At 47.2% G+C, this 13,698-nt stretch overlaps 1 protein-coding gene across 2 annotated transcripts in view; it reads left to right on the forward strand.

The window, feature by feature from the left end:
* The window catches only part of LOC146834646 (calcium-activated chloride channel regulator 1-like), a 1,200,823-nt gene that overhangs the window by 1,094,604 nt on the left and 92,521 nt on the right, over positions 1-13,698 (forward strand). For both annotated transcript variants that reach the window (XM_085602117.1, XM_085602118.1), the window contains exon 12: positions 398-568. In XM_085602117.1, coding sequence (XP_085458243.1) covers positions 398-568 — 171 coding nt within the window. The remainder of the gene's footprint in view (positions 1-397; positions 569-13,698) is intronic.

Here is a 13,698-nt window from a genome sequence, read left to right on the forward strand (position 1 = left end):
GACCGCAAAGGCAGAAAGTGTCAGTGATGTATTTTTTGCACAAGTGGGCAGTGATGTCACAATCTGACTACGATACGTAAATTACACATGTTTTTTATATAACTATTACACATCATAAAAGTTGTATATAAATGTAAAATATGTAAGCATGTAAACCGGTATGTGCATGACAATACTGATTTGCTTTTTCGCATTCCAATTCTGGCATTTCTAAGTGCTGTAAATTAAAGGTCTAATTAACAGCCAGGTTTTTTGTTACTCAAGTTATGAACTTCGGAAGGATGGAAGTGTGAGTTGCAATGTCAGGTTTCATACTTGGGACCTGCAGATAGTTAAGCCAGGAGTGACTAATTCACTGGTCCACCTTGCATCACAAGAATGTGTTTTTCCCCCATAGGTGCTGATATTGCTAAGAATGATGGCGTCTACTCAAGGTATTTCACAGCTTTCAGCGGTAATGGCAGATACAGCTTAAAAGTGAGTGTTCGGGGGAAGGATAAGACCACTAAACTTGGACGTCGAGTACAAAGGAGTAACGCTCTGTATATACCTGGATACGTGGGAAATGGTAAGAATCAACATTGAGCTAAAATGGAAGAAAGTTTGGGACAAGTGGTGATATGATGAAGCAAATGACCCCTTCATAGGGGGCTGATTTTCTTTCTTTTAGAATAGAGTCCCACTCACACTAAAGAAATTTGGTTTTCAACTAAAAGATAAAGATTCAAAATCAGTAGAAGTGATTCTTGCGTTGTGGGCCTCTGCCCCCCACCCACATTTCGAGACCCAAAGAAATGATGCAGGTCTGCATGATGTAACCACGCTGCCAGGGCCGTTTCTACCATTAGGCAAGACTAGGCGGCCGCCTAGAGTGGCAAAAGGGGGAGGGCGGCAAAAAACATGAGTTTAGGAATATCTAATGCATTAATTCTTCTAGGCTGGATGACAGGGGGAGAGAGTGATGGTAGTAAAAGGGAGGAGGCGGCATTTTTCAATTCTCGCCTAGGGCGGCAAAACACCTAGAAACGGCCCTGCACGCTGCTTGGACCAAAGAACTTCTCCATGAATTCCTGATTGTCCTTTCTTGACTCGGCCAGGCTGGGCATTCACCTTCTCTGGCATATTCCTGGTGGGCGGCAGGCTATGGGGCTGCTGTGAGAGTTGGAAGGTTGCAGAAAACCGACTCTCTGGTTCCGATCTGCTGCAGATGGGGCGGTTTTAAATATTTTTGCCAAGGCTGGTTTTTGGTTTCCCTCTCTGCCCTGGCCTCCACTACTGCTTTTGAGTTCTGGTACTTCCATATGCAGTGCAAAAGCATATACACATATTTGTCCAAATAGTTGTGCAGGTGTCAGTCAGCCTGCGCTGCAGCAGGGATCAGTGTTCACTTTCAAACTAAGTGCAAAATGTAAGGTGCGCTGCGGATCAAAAAAAGGGGGTAAATTCTTTTGAAGTCAGCCTACTCAGGCGGCTCCTAAAAGGGATGAAAATGGATTAACATGGGAAATATCTGCTCTCTTCCCAGTAGCTCTTATCCTGCGCATGCCCCAGATGGATTTTGAAGGGAGGGGCTGCATGTTTTTTTGTGCTTGAAACGATGAGTGGGAAGACAGCAGGCATTTTCCCTATTGATTCAATAATGCATCAGCAGTCCCTTGAGATTGTCTCCCTTATTGCTTATGTTTACTTTGTCAACCACTGCCAAGTTAAACGTGCAGCTAAAGCTTGGGACTTTACCCCTGTGTAATATTCCACAATTCGATTTTGGGAATGAAATACATCATGCATTTTTCAAACACCTACTGTCATCATTGCACTAACATGGCAATTTGGATCCAACGGTAACAATACTTAAATTCAGTCTTCCCTAGACCCACGAGTAACCATGCAAAGGATTTGTATGCCGATCTGCCGTAGATCAGGGGAGAGGAGAATGGGCCAAGTGAGATAGAGACACAGCATATCTTTACCTTGCCTGATCTCCCTGCCGGTCTCCACCTGTGTGATACCCACAACAGAGAAAACTCTTTTTAAACATAGTCAGCAGGATTACAATTCGCTGGTTTAACTATGTCACATGATATACCTCGTAAAAATCTCTGCATTACCCACATTCAGGGTTTGCTGACCAGTCTGAGTCCTAGAGCTGAAATAAGCAACCTCGTATAGTATAACCTAAACTACAAATGCCTGGTCTAGTCTGTATTACTACCCTCAGGAGATTGCAAGTTAAGTCAGTGATTTGAATAACCGTTAACACACATAGTTTAGCATATGCAGCATAATAGATATAGATTAGTATCATGCATTTCTCCCTAGAGAATGCAAACACTTCCCCACCACTAATAATTCTGCAATACCAGGTATGAATCAAGTGAAGTAAAAAAGTCTAAGAAAAATGTGACGATGCAAAGAATCTGATTTCTGGGGAGAAAGGTTCCAGCTACTGCAACTAGAAGATGAAATGCCTAGTGAAAACCACCATGAAACACAACTTAGACTCAAAAGATCAAGATGGTTGTTGCAGCTGTAAGTCTCAAGAAAGTCATACAGCACTTTGAGAATTGTAGTTCTTCTTAGTTTATTATCCGTTTTGTGTAGGGTAGGCATTGCTACCTTGGAGCCTCAGTCAAGCAGGACCGATGCTCTCCACATGCCTATGATCTCCATGCTCGCACAACATCCACAGGTGAGTGGAGACCAAGCATCTTGACAGCTACTCATGTTGTGAAAACTAGCAGCTGAAAAAATACAATGTTGTGTTGCAGAAGCCTTGGTGGGGTTGGCAGATTCCGGATTGTTACATGGAGTAATTGGAACACTCAGGGTTTCTTTCCTCGTATTTCACTCTCCATATTACTTCCTTGTCTCCCTTTGACTTTCCTGTCTTCCTTCGCTCCCTCCTGTTGTTTTCCCTTATTATTTCATGCTGTGCCCTTTCCTCCATGCCTCTTCCCCTCTGATCCAAATGTCAATTGGTGTTACTCCAGTATTGGAACTTTCATAGATTTACATGCTTGAATCATTCCCCGTCGTCGAGATGGGAGTGCCCTGTTTATCAAAATAGCAATGTAAAGCAAATATAAACTAGAAACTAGGCCTAAGCCCATTTCAGTTTTGTAACTTATTTCTATTATTTTGTAAAAGAGACCAAAACTTAATCCTGAACCAATAAGGACCTCTCACCCCCTATAAGCCTCCTGAGAGAACCTTAGACCCTCAGATGTTCTACTGCATGCTGTGCTAGGGAGTCTCCTCTGAGCTCTGCTCAGCTCCATTTACTACTTCAGTGGTTTTAGGCCAGATTTCTTTGCTTCAATCAACATCCTCTACTGCAGTACCATCTTCTTCAGTACTGACTTACCTTTTTCTGGCATAGCCAAGTCAGATAAGGAGAAAAAGAGTCTTTTTAGAGCCTGTGCCGCCTGCTCTGATAAAAGGCTTCATACATACGACACTCACAGTGACTGCATTTATTGCCTGTGTCCCAACCATAAGGCAGAGGACTGTAAGATATGTTGTACCTTTCCAAACAAAACTTTGAGGGATCGTGAGGGGCGCCTTCTAATGTGGCTTCAAAAACTAAAGGCCAGGAAGGAACTGCTTTCGAGTGAGGACAGTGATGAGGCATCCTCTTCATAAGAGAGGGATAACCTCACGCTCATTCTTCCAGCGAGCATCCGAAGAAAGCCCTCATGCAGACCTTTCATAAATCTCATGGACCCAGGCCCTCATAATCTCCTCACAAATCTGAAAAGGAGAGAAAGGATCATTCTTCAGGGGATGGTAAATCAAAAAAGGCTAGCTCTGAGCTTTTTTCTACACCCCCTCAAGGCAGGCACTCTTTCAAAAAACCTTCCTCTGTACCTCCTAAAGAAAAACCGTCGATGAAAATTCCATCAGTGACGAGGGTGTCAGAGAAGAAACCCTCACCGTCCTTGACAAGTATGGAGGCCCACCAGTCTTCGGCATCTAAACAGAAGGCAAGTGCCACACTATAATTGACACCATTTCCGGCAACACCGTCATCAGTGAAACCTTCAGGGTCTTCGCCGTCGGCTAGCTTGTCAACAACGTCACCATCGATGAGACCAGTGGTAACGATGACCATGCTGACAGCAACAATGAAGATGTCGACAACAGCAATGAAGACGGCACCGCTGATGATGTCGTAGGCGGCAACGACAGCGACGGTAACAACAACATCTACACCGAAGACTATGATTTCTGAATTGCTGCAATTATCCACTTCACTGCCGGTGTCTTCATCTCCAGTACTGATGACAAGGTCATTGATGACAGAAAAAATTCCAGAAAAGAGAGAGAAACCTAGAACAAGACAGTTTACACCAGAAGTTACCACACCTTGCAAGGTTACACCTTTGTTGCCTTCTCATCTGTTGGAAGAGCAATATTCTAAAGATGATGGTAAGGATGATGGTCATTTTGGTTACACAAATAACCCATCACAATTGCATGTCCAGTGCCAGGAAGATGATTTTGAAGACATGTATGGGGAGGATCAGTATTATATTCCACAACAAGAATACCATCGCAACTACCAGGAGGAGGTAGTCTGCATGCCATCATCGTTGCTTACAGACCTGCAGTTCATTTTGGGGGTCTAGAGGAAGAGGTTTCCACCAGCATCTGCTCCTCCCGAACAGTCTACATTGCCCCCTTGGCCACGATCTACTCCTCAGAGGGTTCCAAGATTTACAGTCGGAGCTTCCTCAGAAATCCCCACCATCGGTTGTGTAACAAGATCCAAGAACTACAGATGTTGACCATGAGGAGGGGGAACTCAGGGATCCACGCCAGGAGTGGAACGATTACCTCATTCCCACACCATCTTCTCCCTCTACTGTACCCATTGACTCGCCACCAGAGGACATTGGTGGTTTTCACAACTTACTTGACAGGGTGGCTAAAAGGTGTGATATACCAATGTTGACATCTCAAACAGACTGTTTTTTATATGATTTTAAAGAGCCCTTTAGAAAATCGGTGAGAGTTATTCCTGTTTTAAGTCACATATGGGAGGAAGGGCTCAAATTCATGAAAACGCAAGCCACGGTGACGCCAGTGTTATACAGATTGGAGTAAAAATACAAGGCTCCAAAACCTGCTCCTGCCTGCCTTGTGGGTCATCCAAAGCCAAACTCAGTAATTTATCAGGCACGCAGAGAAAACCCGGGAACCCTTCTGTGCCCATCACCACACCTCCGGATAAAGAAGGCAGGTGCCTTGATAATGCTGGTAAGTGTTTTTCTTCAATACCAGCTTTGGTTGTCAGAGCAGCCAATGCTCTTGCCATTCTGGGGAGATATGATCGACAAATGTGGTGCAACCTAGCTCTGTATGTTGATCAGCTTTCTGAGGAGAGTAAATCGGAAACAATGGAGATTCTCCAGGAAGGAGAGAGGACATCTGCAGAGGTGATAGATTGTGCGATGGATATCGCCACTTCAGCCTTCAGATCGCTTGGAGGTGCAGCAGTGTTGTGCCGTCAATGATGGCTGAGGGCCACGTCATTTAGGCCAGAAGTACAGAACAAGATCTTTGACATCCCGTTCGACGGAAAAGTGTTTGGAAACCACATCGATGATGCGCTGCAGGATAGAAAGAAAGACACCAACACTGCAAAGTCATTGGGGATGCTTTAATACCAAAAGGTACCCTTTAGGGGAGCGAGAGGAAGGGGCCTTCCTTCCTACAGAGGTTGATACCCGAAATATAGGTATCCCTCCTACACGACCTCTTCCCAGCCATATCGACAGCAGTATGTCCAGCACAATCAGGAACATATTCAATATCTACCCCCAGAGGGAGAGCAGGGCATCAAGAAATGGATTCCTCACATCACCAATGATGAGTTCCAGGCTCCTGCTATCTCTTTCTCGATTCATTCACAGAGATTTCTTTGGGAGGGTAAATATCTTTACATTTTCCTCAATGACAAAAAATAACAATGGACCAGTGGGTGCTCAACATGATATAATTCAGCCATATCCTGGAGTCGCTTCATTTTCCACCTTGTACTCCACCAGGTCAGCAAGAAGTAAAACACCTACATCACGTGCATTTGGAAATTCTTGCAATGCTCCAAAAAGGAGCAATAGAAACAGTTCCAAAGTCCCAGATGGGGAAAGCGTTCTAGTCATGTTTCTTTTTAGTACAGAAACATTTCAGACAATGGAGTCCAATCCTGGATTTAAGGACTCTCAACACCTACCTTAAAAAACAGTCATTCCCCATGGTCACATTACAGGGCATGTTGTTACTTCTAAAGCCAGGGGTCACATGCCCACCTCAGACCTACAAGATGCATATTTTACGTCCCCATCCATCCCTCCCACAGGCAGTACCTTTGATTTGCCATACCAGAAGCCCTTATCAATTCAGGGTGCTGCCTTTTTGCCTGAAATCGGCTCCAAGATTTTTCACAAAATACCTGGCTCCAGTGGAAGCCTTCCTATGGAAACAACAACATCAAGTGTTTCCCTACCTGGCCGACTGGCAAATCAAAGCACTATCGAAGTCAGCAGCTCAGTCGTCCATGAAGGCATGTACAAAACTGTTCGCTGAGCTAGGCCTTACCCCAAGCGAGGGGAAATCAGGCGTACACCCTTCCACAAGCATCACCTTCTTAGGAGCAATATTAGACACCACAATAAACAAGGCATTTCCCTCTTTCTCTCTCTCTCTCTCTCTCTCTGCCGAGAGAAAGAGAGAGAGAGAGAGAGAGAGAGAGAGAGAGAGAGAGACTAATATCGCTGGCTCAGTCATTCACAAGAAAAAAGCCACTTTCAGTTTTCCGTTACAAGTCTCTCCTGGGGAAAATGTCATCTTGTATCCCTTTTATTCCTTTCTGCTGATTGCAAATGCGTCCATTGCAGAAAGAGATGGATTTGCAATGGCGTCAGGCAGTAGGTTCCTTCGAGGCCGTCAATGCAGTCACACCAGGTATGGTCAAAGACATCACTTGGTGGACCCGGCGTTGAAATATTTCAATCAGTCTCTCCCTTCTCACCACACCAGTCTACTCATAATCACCACTGATCCCTCCCTGAAGGGATGGGGTGCTTTCCTGCAAGACCTCCAGGTCAGTGGTCATTTGCAGCAGCAACACCAACATATTCACATCAATTTGCTGCAGCTCAGAGCAGTGCGATTGACATTACAGGCATTCCAGCTGAAAATAAGGAACTCTGCAGTGTTGGTCAGAACGTACAACACAACTGCAATGCATTATGTCAACAAGCAAGGCTGCACCAGATCTCATCTCCTCTCTCAGGAGGCTCAGTACATCTGGAAGTGGGCAGTCCAGAGCGGAATTTTTCTAAAGGTGGAACATCTTCCGGGCGATCAAAACACAAGAGTAGACATACTAAGCAGGCTCAAATCATCCTGCCCACGAGTGGAACTCCATCAGGAGACACTCAACAGCATTTTTCTCAAGTGGGTCAGGCCAAAGGTGGATCTCTTTGCAACGTTGAAGAACAAGAAATACCGGTACTTCGTAAGTTAGCATCACCATCCGATATGCTGGTGGAATGCGTTTTTGATGGTATGATCAGACATCTTTGCCTACGCTTTTCTGCTGATTTCCATCCTGCCAAGACTACTCATGAAGATCAAGGCAGAACCATGCAATATGATCCTAATAGTCCCATCATGGCCATGTCAACTTTGGTTCACAGAACTTTTCCTACTTTCGGAGCGGTAACCAATTCTTCTGCGTCCCATTCCATCAGTTCTGACGATGTCCCTGGGACAAGTGCTACATCCAGATCCCAAATTGCTTTGATTGGCGGCATGGCTCCTGAACACCATGAATTTGAGACTCTAGATATTCATTCTGAGTATAAGGATGTTATTTCCAATGCCAGGGCACAAAGCACTAATAAAACATACAAAATGCAGTGGAAGAGATTCTGTGTGTGGTGTCAAGAATCCAGAGTCCATCCGTTATTGTCTTCACCCCATGAGATCCTTCCTTATATCCTGCTGTTAGCAAAATCCAGACTAGCGCACACCTCGATTAAAGTCCATCTAGCTGCAATATCCCGATTTAGAGGCACATCTTCAGGACCATCATTATGCTCAGCAAGGATCATTAAGCAATTCATGAGAGGTCTATACCGGATTTTCCACCTGTCAAGCTTCCCCCACCTCTTTCGCATCTTAATATCGTATTTTCACAACTCATGACACATCCTTTCATACCTATACATAAAGCGGACCTTAAGTTTCGGTCATGGAAAGTTGCCCTTCTTCTAGCATTGATGTCGGCCAGGAGAGTTAGTGAAATTCAGGCTCTGACTTTACAGGAACCTTTTCTGAAATTTAGGGATGACAGAGTAGTCCCTCGTACCAACCCTAAGTTTATCCCCAAAGTTCAGTCGGACTTTCATTTGAATGAGCCTCTTATCCTCGAAACCATATTTTCACAACCAACAACTGCTATGGAAAGAGCCCTTCATTCGCTAGATATTCAGAGTTGTCTTAAAGTTTATCTACAAAGAACCAAAGCCTAGGGGCATGATCGCACTGGGCAGCAAGATGGCCACGCTGTGAGAGAGCTCTGCCAGCCGAGGCAAAATCCGCCATAATCCATGCTTACTGGGAGCTCCTGTAGGCACTATCATATTAAGACAGTGCAGAGAAACTCTCACTGTCCCCAACTCATTGTATCTGGCGACCGGATGCCTCTCCCCGCCCACTAGTGAGGGCGATGCGCTGTGCGCTAAACCTGCGGCATACCTCCGGCTCGGCTGACGCCTTGGCTCTGGAAGACTGAATGCACACCGCGCTGGGCTGAACGCATCATGGCACGGGCCACAGATGCTACAACCAGTGGATCCTGCTGCATACCTGTGCCGTGCTGCTGGGGCAGTCCTCCAGCTGAGCTGGTGAGGCGGGGGCCATGGCTGCAGAGGAAGGGAGAGGGCAGCTGTCGCGTATGTGGAGAGGTGGACATGCGGAGTGAGGAAGAAGCAGTTTGGTCTTGTGGCTGGGCGCTGCCCAGCGCACGACACTGTGTCGCCCTCCGGTAAGGTGAGCTGTGTTATTAGTGCTGTCCGGGTCTGTGGCACTGGGCCTGGGGCCTACCTGTGGATGTTGATGGTCCACTGCAGAAGGCCGGGACGTGCAGCCTTTCGGACTTACCCCCGATTGAGCCTGCATGTGATCCAGCTGTCCCATGGGCTAGACTGATGGGCAGGAATCGGCGGCCATTTGGGCGGGCCTGGACTGCACAGCTGTCACAGCGTGGGATCAGCCCATGAGTGACACTCCCCCCACTTGCAACCCATCATCCTCTCATTAACCAGCTGTTCCTCGTGGATGGGGGTCAACCTACATTCCTATTCTCCTGCCGTGCACGGTTTGTGTGGTGCGCTGCATTCTCCAGGGAGGCTGTCGACTCTGCCCGTCCCCCCTCAAGGCCTATATTACTCTTGCGGCTTCCTGGGCCTGCTTCTAGAGACATCTACCTGGTGTTGGGGCCTGCTCGTGCCCCTCCAGTGCGGCTGGAGCCATGCGGTGTGGTGGGGCCTGGGCAGGCATCTGGACAGTCAGTGCTAAGGCTTCCCTATCGCCACTTCACGGGCATGAGCTAGTTCACTCACTTACGAACGCATACTTGGCTGTTGGTATCGTGTCCCAGAGGCAAATTGCTGCTGGGGTCTCCCCTTCAAACACCACAAAATAGGCAAGCCTGATGGCAAGCAGACTAAGCTCTCTTTCAAAGAACGGCGATCCACCCTACAAGTTGACAACGCTTCTGACCAGGAGACTGACTCAGTGCGGACAGAGGAGGCCGGCGAGCAAGACATGGATCTTCGAGAGATACTCATGGATGGCAAGGCAAGCTTGAAAACAATAGACTCTAAATTAGACGTGCTCACATCACACCTTGACCATGTTATAAAGTGAGTTGACACACATGATGAAAGACTTTCTCATTTAGAAACCTATGTGTCCGATGTGAATGATCTCCAAGCTGACTCGAAAGAGCATCTCCTGCGCATGGATAGCATGCTAGAGCTCATTAAGGCTAAAAAGGAAGACCTCAAGGCCTGCTCCAGACACAACAATCTCTGCAAAGTGGGAATACCTGAGACCACTGCCAGAACCAGAATGGAAGACTTTGTCGAAAATCTGTTGCGGGAGATCTTCGGAGCGGATCTCTCACCCGTCTTCATCATTGAGACAGCCCACAGATCGCTGGGAGCCAAGCCGCAGGTTGGGGCTCCCCTGACCCATCAGAGCCCGCTTGTTAAATTACAGGGATTGCAACACAACCCTCAGGCTGGCGTGCTAGAGAGGACAGATCCAAAATCAAGGAAATACTGTATCCTTCTACCCCGACTTCATCTTTGCGGTACAGGCAGCCCTCCGGGACTTTCTACCTGTCAAGAAGATGTTCCAACAGGCGGGCATACAATATGCCCTTTTATACCTGGCGCAGATCAAGATTTCTCATGAGGGCTGAATGCACTCTTTTATAGACGCTAAACAGGCCTTGAAATTTGCCAGACAGCCAAAACTAATCGCTCCCCGCTGGCCTCGCCACGCTCCTTAGCTGGGGCGCAGCTTAGTGATAACGACTGATGCCTAAGGGATCCTGTGATGCAGACGCCTCGCTTGTTGGGGGGGAGTTCAGTGCGCCTCTTTATTAATGTGAAATTTCCTACCAGGGGTGTTTACAATGTATTGTTTTGCAATGTCACATTAGCTATTCCTGCACACATATTCCTATGCTTACAGCTAGCTTAGAGCTCCCATGGGTTCGTTGCTCAGGCTACCCGGCCTCTATGGTGGGTCGCCAGCTCGGTGTTACCACAGCCTCGAGGGAGAATTCCCATTTGTTGAGTTCATGGGGTGGGATTTCACAACCTGTTTGGGGTGGTTGCTGTGGGTGGTGGGTGAGCAATGTAATGTTTATTGAAGTTGAGGCAGGGGGTAGTTTATAGGTTTTGAAAAATTGTTGGCTGGCAGTCGCGCTCAGATACTTCACAATGGGACGCTATCATACACGAGATACTTGCGATGCAGTGGGTCTTATCAGATTACACTTGACCAGGCACACAATACTGTTTATTCCCTAACAAGCCCCGGATAGGATGTCCAGTGTGTCCTGTTTTACATGGAATGTGCTCAGGCTCAATGATGGCCGAAAGGCTCAACTGGTGCATGCCTACCTAGTTAGACACAAAATCAATATTTGTTTCCTACAGGAGACCCTTCTAGTTAAGGCCCCAATCTCTGGCCTTCTTTCACAAGGGTGGGGGCAACATACTCCTCGGGTTTCTCCAATTACACCCGGGGGGGTCGCCATCCTAATAAAAAAGTGTCTACCATGGCAGACATTACACTGCTTCAGTGACACAGAGGGACGGTATGTCATACTTGCAGGCACCCTCTACCAACATCCTATAACACTAGCTGCCATATACAGGCCAAACACCAACACCAAATGGAAGTGACATGTGAAACACATAATCCAGGCAAGGAAACTTGGTCCCGACACTATGGAGAGGGGGACCGCTCTGGCAGAACTCTAGCTGGATTGCTCCCGAAGCCACATGCTTCTGTTTATGAACCGGAGCTCCGTGATCCGAAGGGCCAGCTCTGCTCTTCTCCATCTGAACTTCTTCACATCATGGATACCTTTTACACTCGCCTATTCTCCGCCACTCCTATGGCAAGCCCCATGGACCTCCAAGCCTATTTAGACACTATAAAGCTGGTCTGGCTATCTAATGGCTAAGAGGAATTCCTGAACTCCTCCATCACCGTGGAGGAAATAACTCAGGTGATTGCAAGCCTGCCCGCGGATAAGGCCCTCGACTGACTCACCACGGCCTTTTACTAAATATATTGCCAAATCTTAGCCCCAAGGCTTCCTGATATTTACCGGGATGCCATAGAAGCAGGGTCCCTTCCTCCATCAATGCGACTCTTATTGGCCCCTGCCCCTCATCAATACTGATAATGAAATCTGTGCAAAGGTTTTTTTCGAACTGGCTGCTGTTGCTGCTCTCGATGATGGTGCAATCTGGCTTTACTCCAGCGAGCTCGATCTCCCACAGCCTTCGAACCCTTTTTGCAGTAATGCATCACCTACAGCCACAGATCCCCGCTGCTTCTGCACTTTTGGATGCTAAAAAAGTGTTCTATTCAGTGGAATGGGCATACCTCTTCCCATTGTTGTGGAGGCTGAGACTTGGTGCCCAGTTTATTGCACAGGTTCAACTTCTATACACCCTTCCCACGGCCCGCATGTGGCTCAATGGCCTCATCTCTTAACCATTCGCTGGCATGAGGAAGGGGTGTCCATTTTCCCCCTTACTGTTTTCTGTTACCATGGAGTCCTCGTTGCACGTCTCCGCCAACACCATGCGGACAGAGGCATTGGCTTTGCATCCCGAGGTCTGGTTATATTGCTCTATGCGGATGACTTTATCCTTTATGTGCAGGACCCTCAGACCAGTTTGGCCCCCTTAACGTGGGAAATGGTGAAGTTTGGAGGCTATTCTGGCATACAAGTGAGCTGGGCTAAATCTGTTGTCTTCCCCTTAACAGAAACGACCCTGCCCTTTCCCACAGAATATCTGTTGAAATGGGCCTCCGCATCGAACTAATATTCAGGCATTTGGATAAGCAGGGGCCGTGAAGAACTTTGGCGGGTTAACTACGGATGGGCGATGGACTGGTTAGAAGACCACGTTCCTGTATGGTGTAGGTTCCCATTTTGTATAGCTGGCTGTATCACCTTGGCCAAAATGCTAATACTTTCCAAGTTCCTTTATCTACTCGTGAACATTCCAATACCCCTTACCACCAGTTTTTTCAAACTAATAAGTCCAACTTAATTACACTGATATGAGCTGGATGACAACCCCAGGCACCGTATGAGCTACTCACACTGCTGCAGTCACAGGGGGGCATGGGTTCCCCCGGATATGCACCTCTACACCCTATGTACACAGATCCAATATTTGCACTATTGGGTTCACCCCACGCTGTTTCAACCGCATGTGGCAATTGAGCTAGACAGGACTGCCCCTTGGCAGCTCACCACAACTCTATTCCTGACCTACAAGGCTACTAGGTCTGAGATTGACACCACACTGTGTTTGCATTGGGAATGGGATGGACTCCGGAGGCATGCCAGTACCTCAATGCTGCATGCCCATGCTGTTCCTGTAGCTAACCACCCTTTACTCCCGCAACTAAATGACAAAGGTATATTAGGCCGTGCAGACAGACTGGGTATTCACACCTTTGCAGATCTCTACCCTGATGATGACTTCCTGCCCCTCCCAGCGGCCACATATTCATTTGCCCCCGTGCTGCTAAACACTCTACTATATTTTCAGCTGCGAGACACCTGTTGCACGATTTACGAGACCTTCCCCGCTCCGCTGCAGACGCTCACGGCGCTAGAACATGTCTATACTTACACATCACAGCGCAAGCTAATAACAAGCCTCTACTTCCACATGCAGCAGTCCTCTCCAGCACTTGTCTCATGAAGCCTGGAACTCTGATCTTGATACTCCTTTGACTGGTGCTCAGTGGACCTTCTTCAACTCGAAATGTTATCCCCAAACTATTTGCTCCGCCACAAATATTTCAAATTCCTGCATCGTCTATACCGTACACCTACACAATTGCTGCAGATGGGGC

The sequence above is a fragment of the Triturus cristatus genome, chromosome 4_2, assembly GCF_964204655.1.
Source record: "Triturus cristatus chromosome 4_2, aTriCri1.1, whole genome shotgun sequence".
Classification (NCBI taxonomy): Eukaryota; Metazoa; Chordata; class Amphibia; order Caudata; family Salamandridae; genus Triturus; species Triturus cristatus.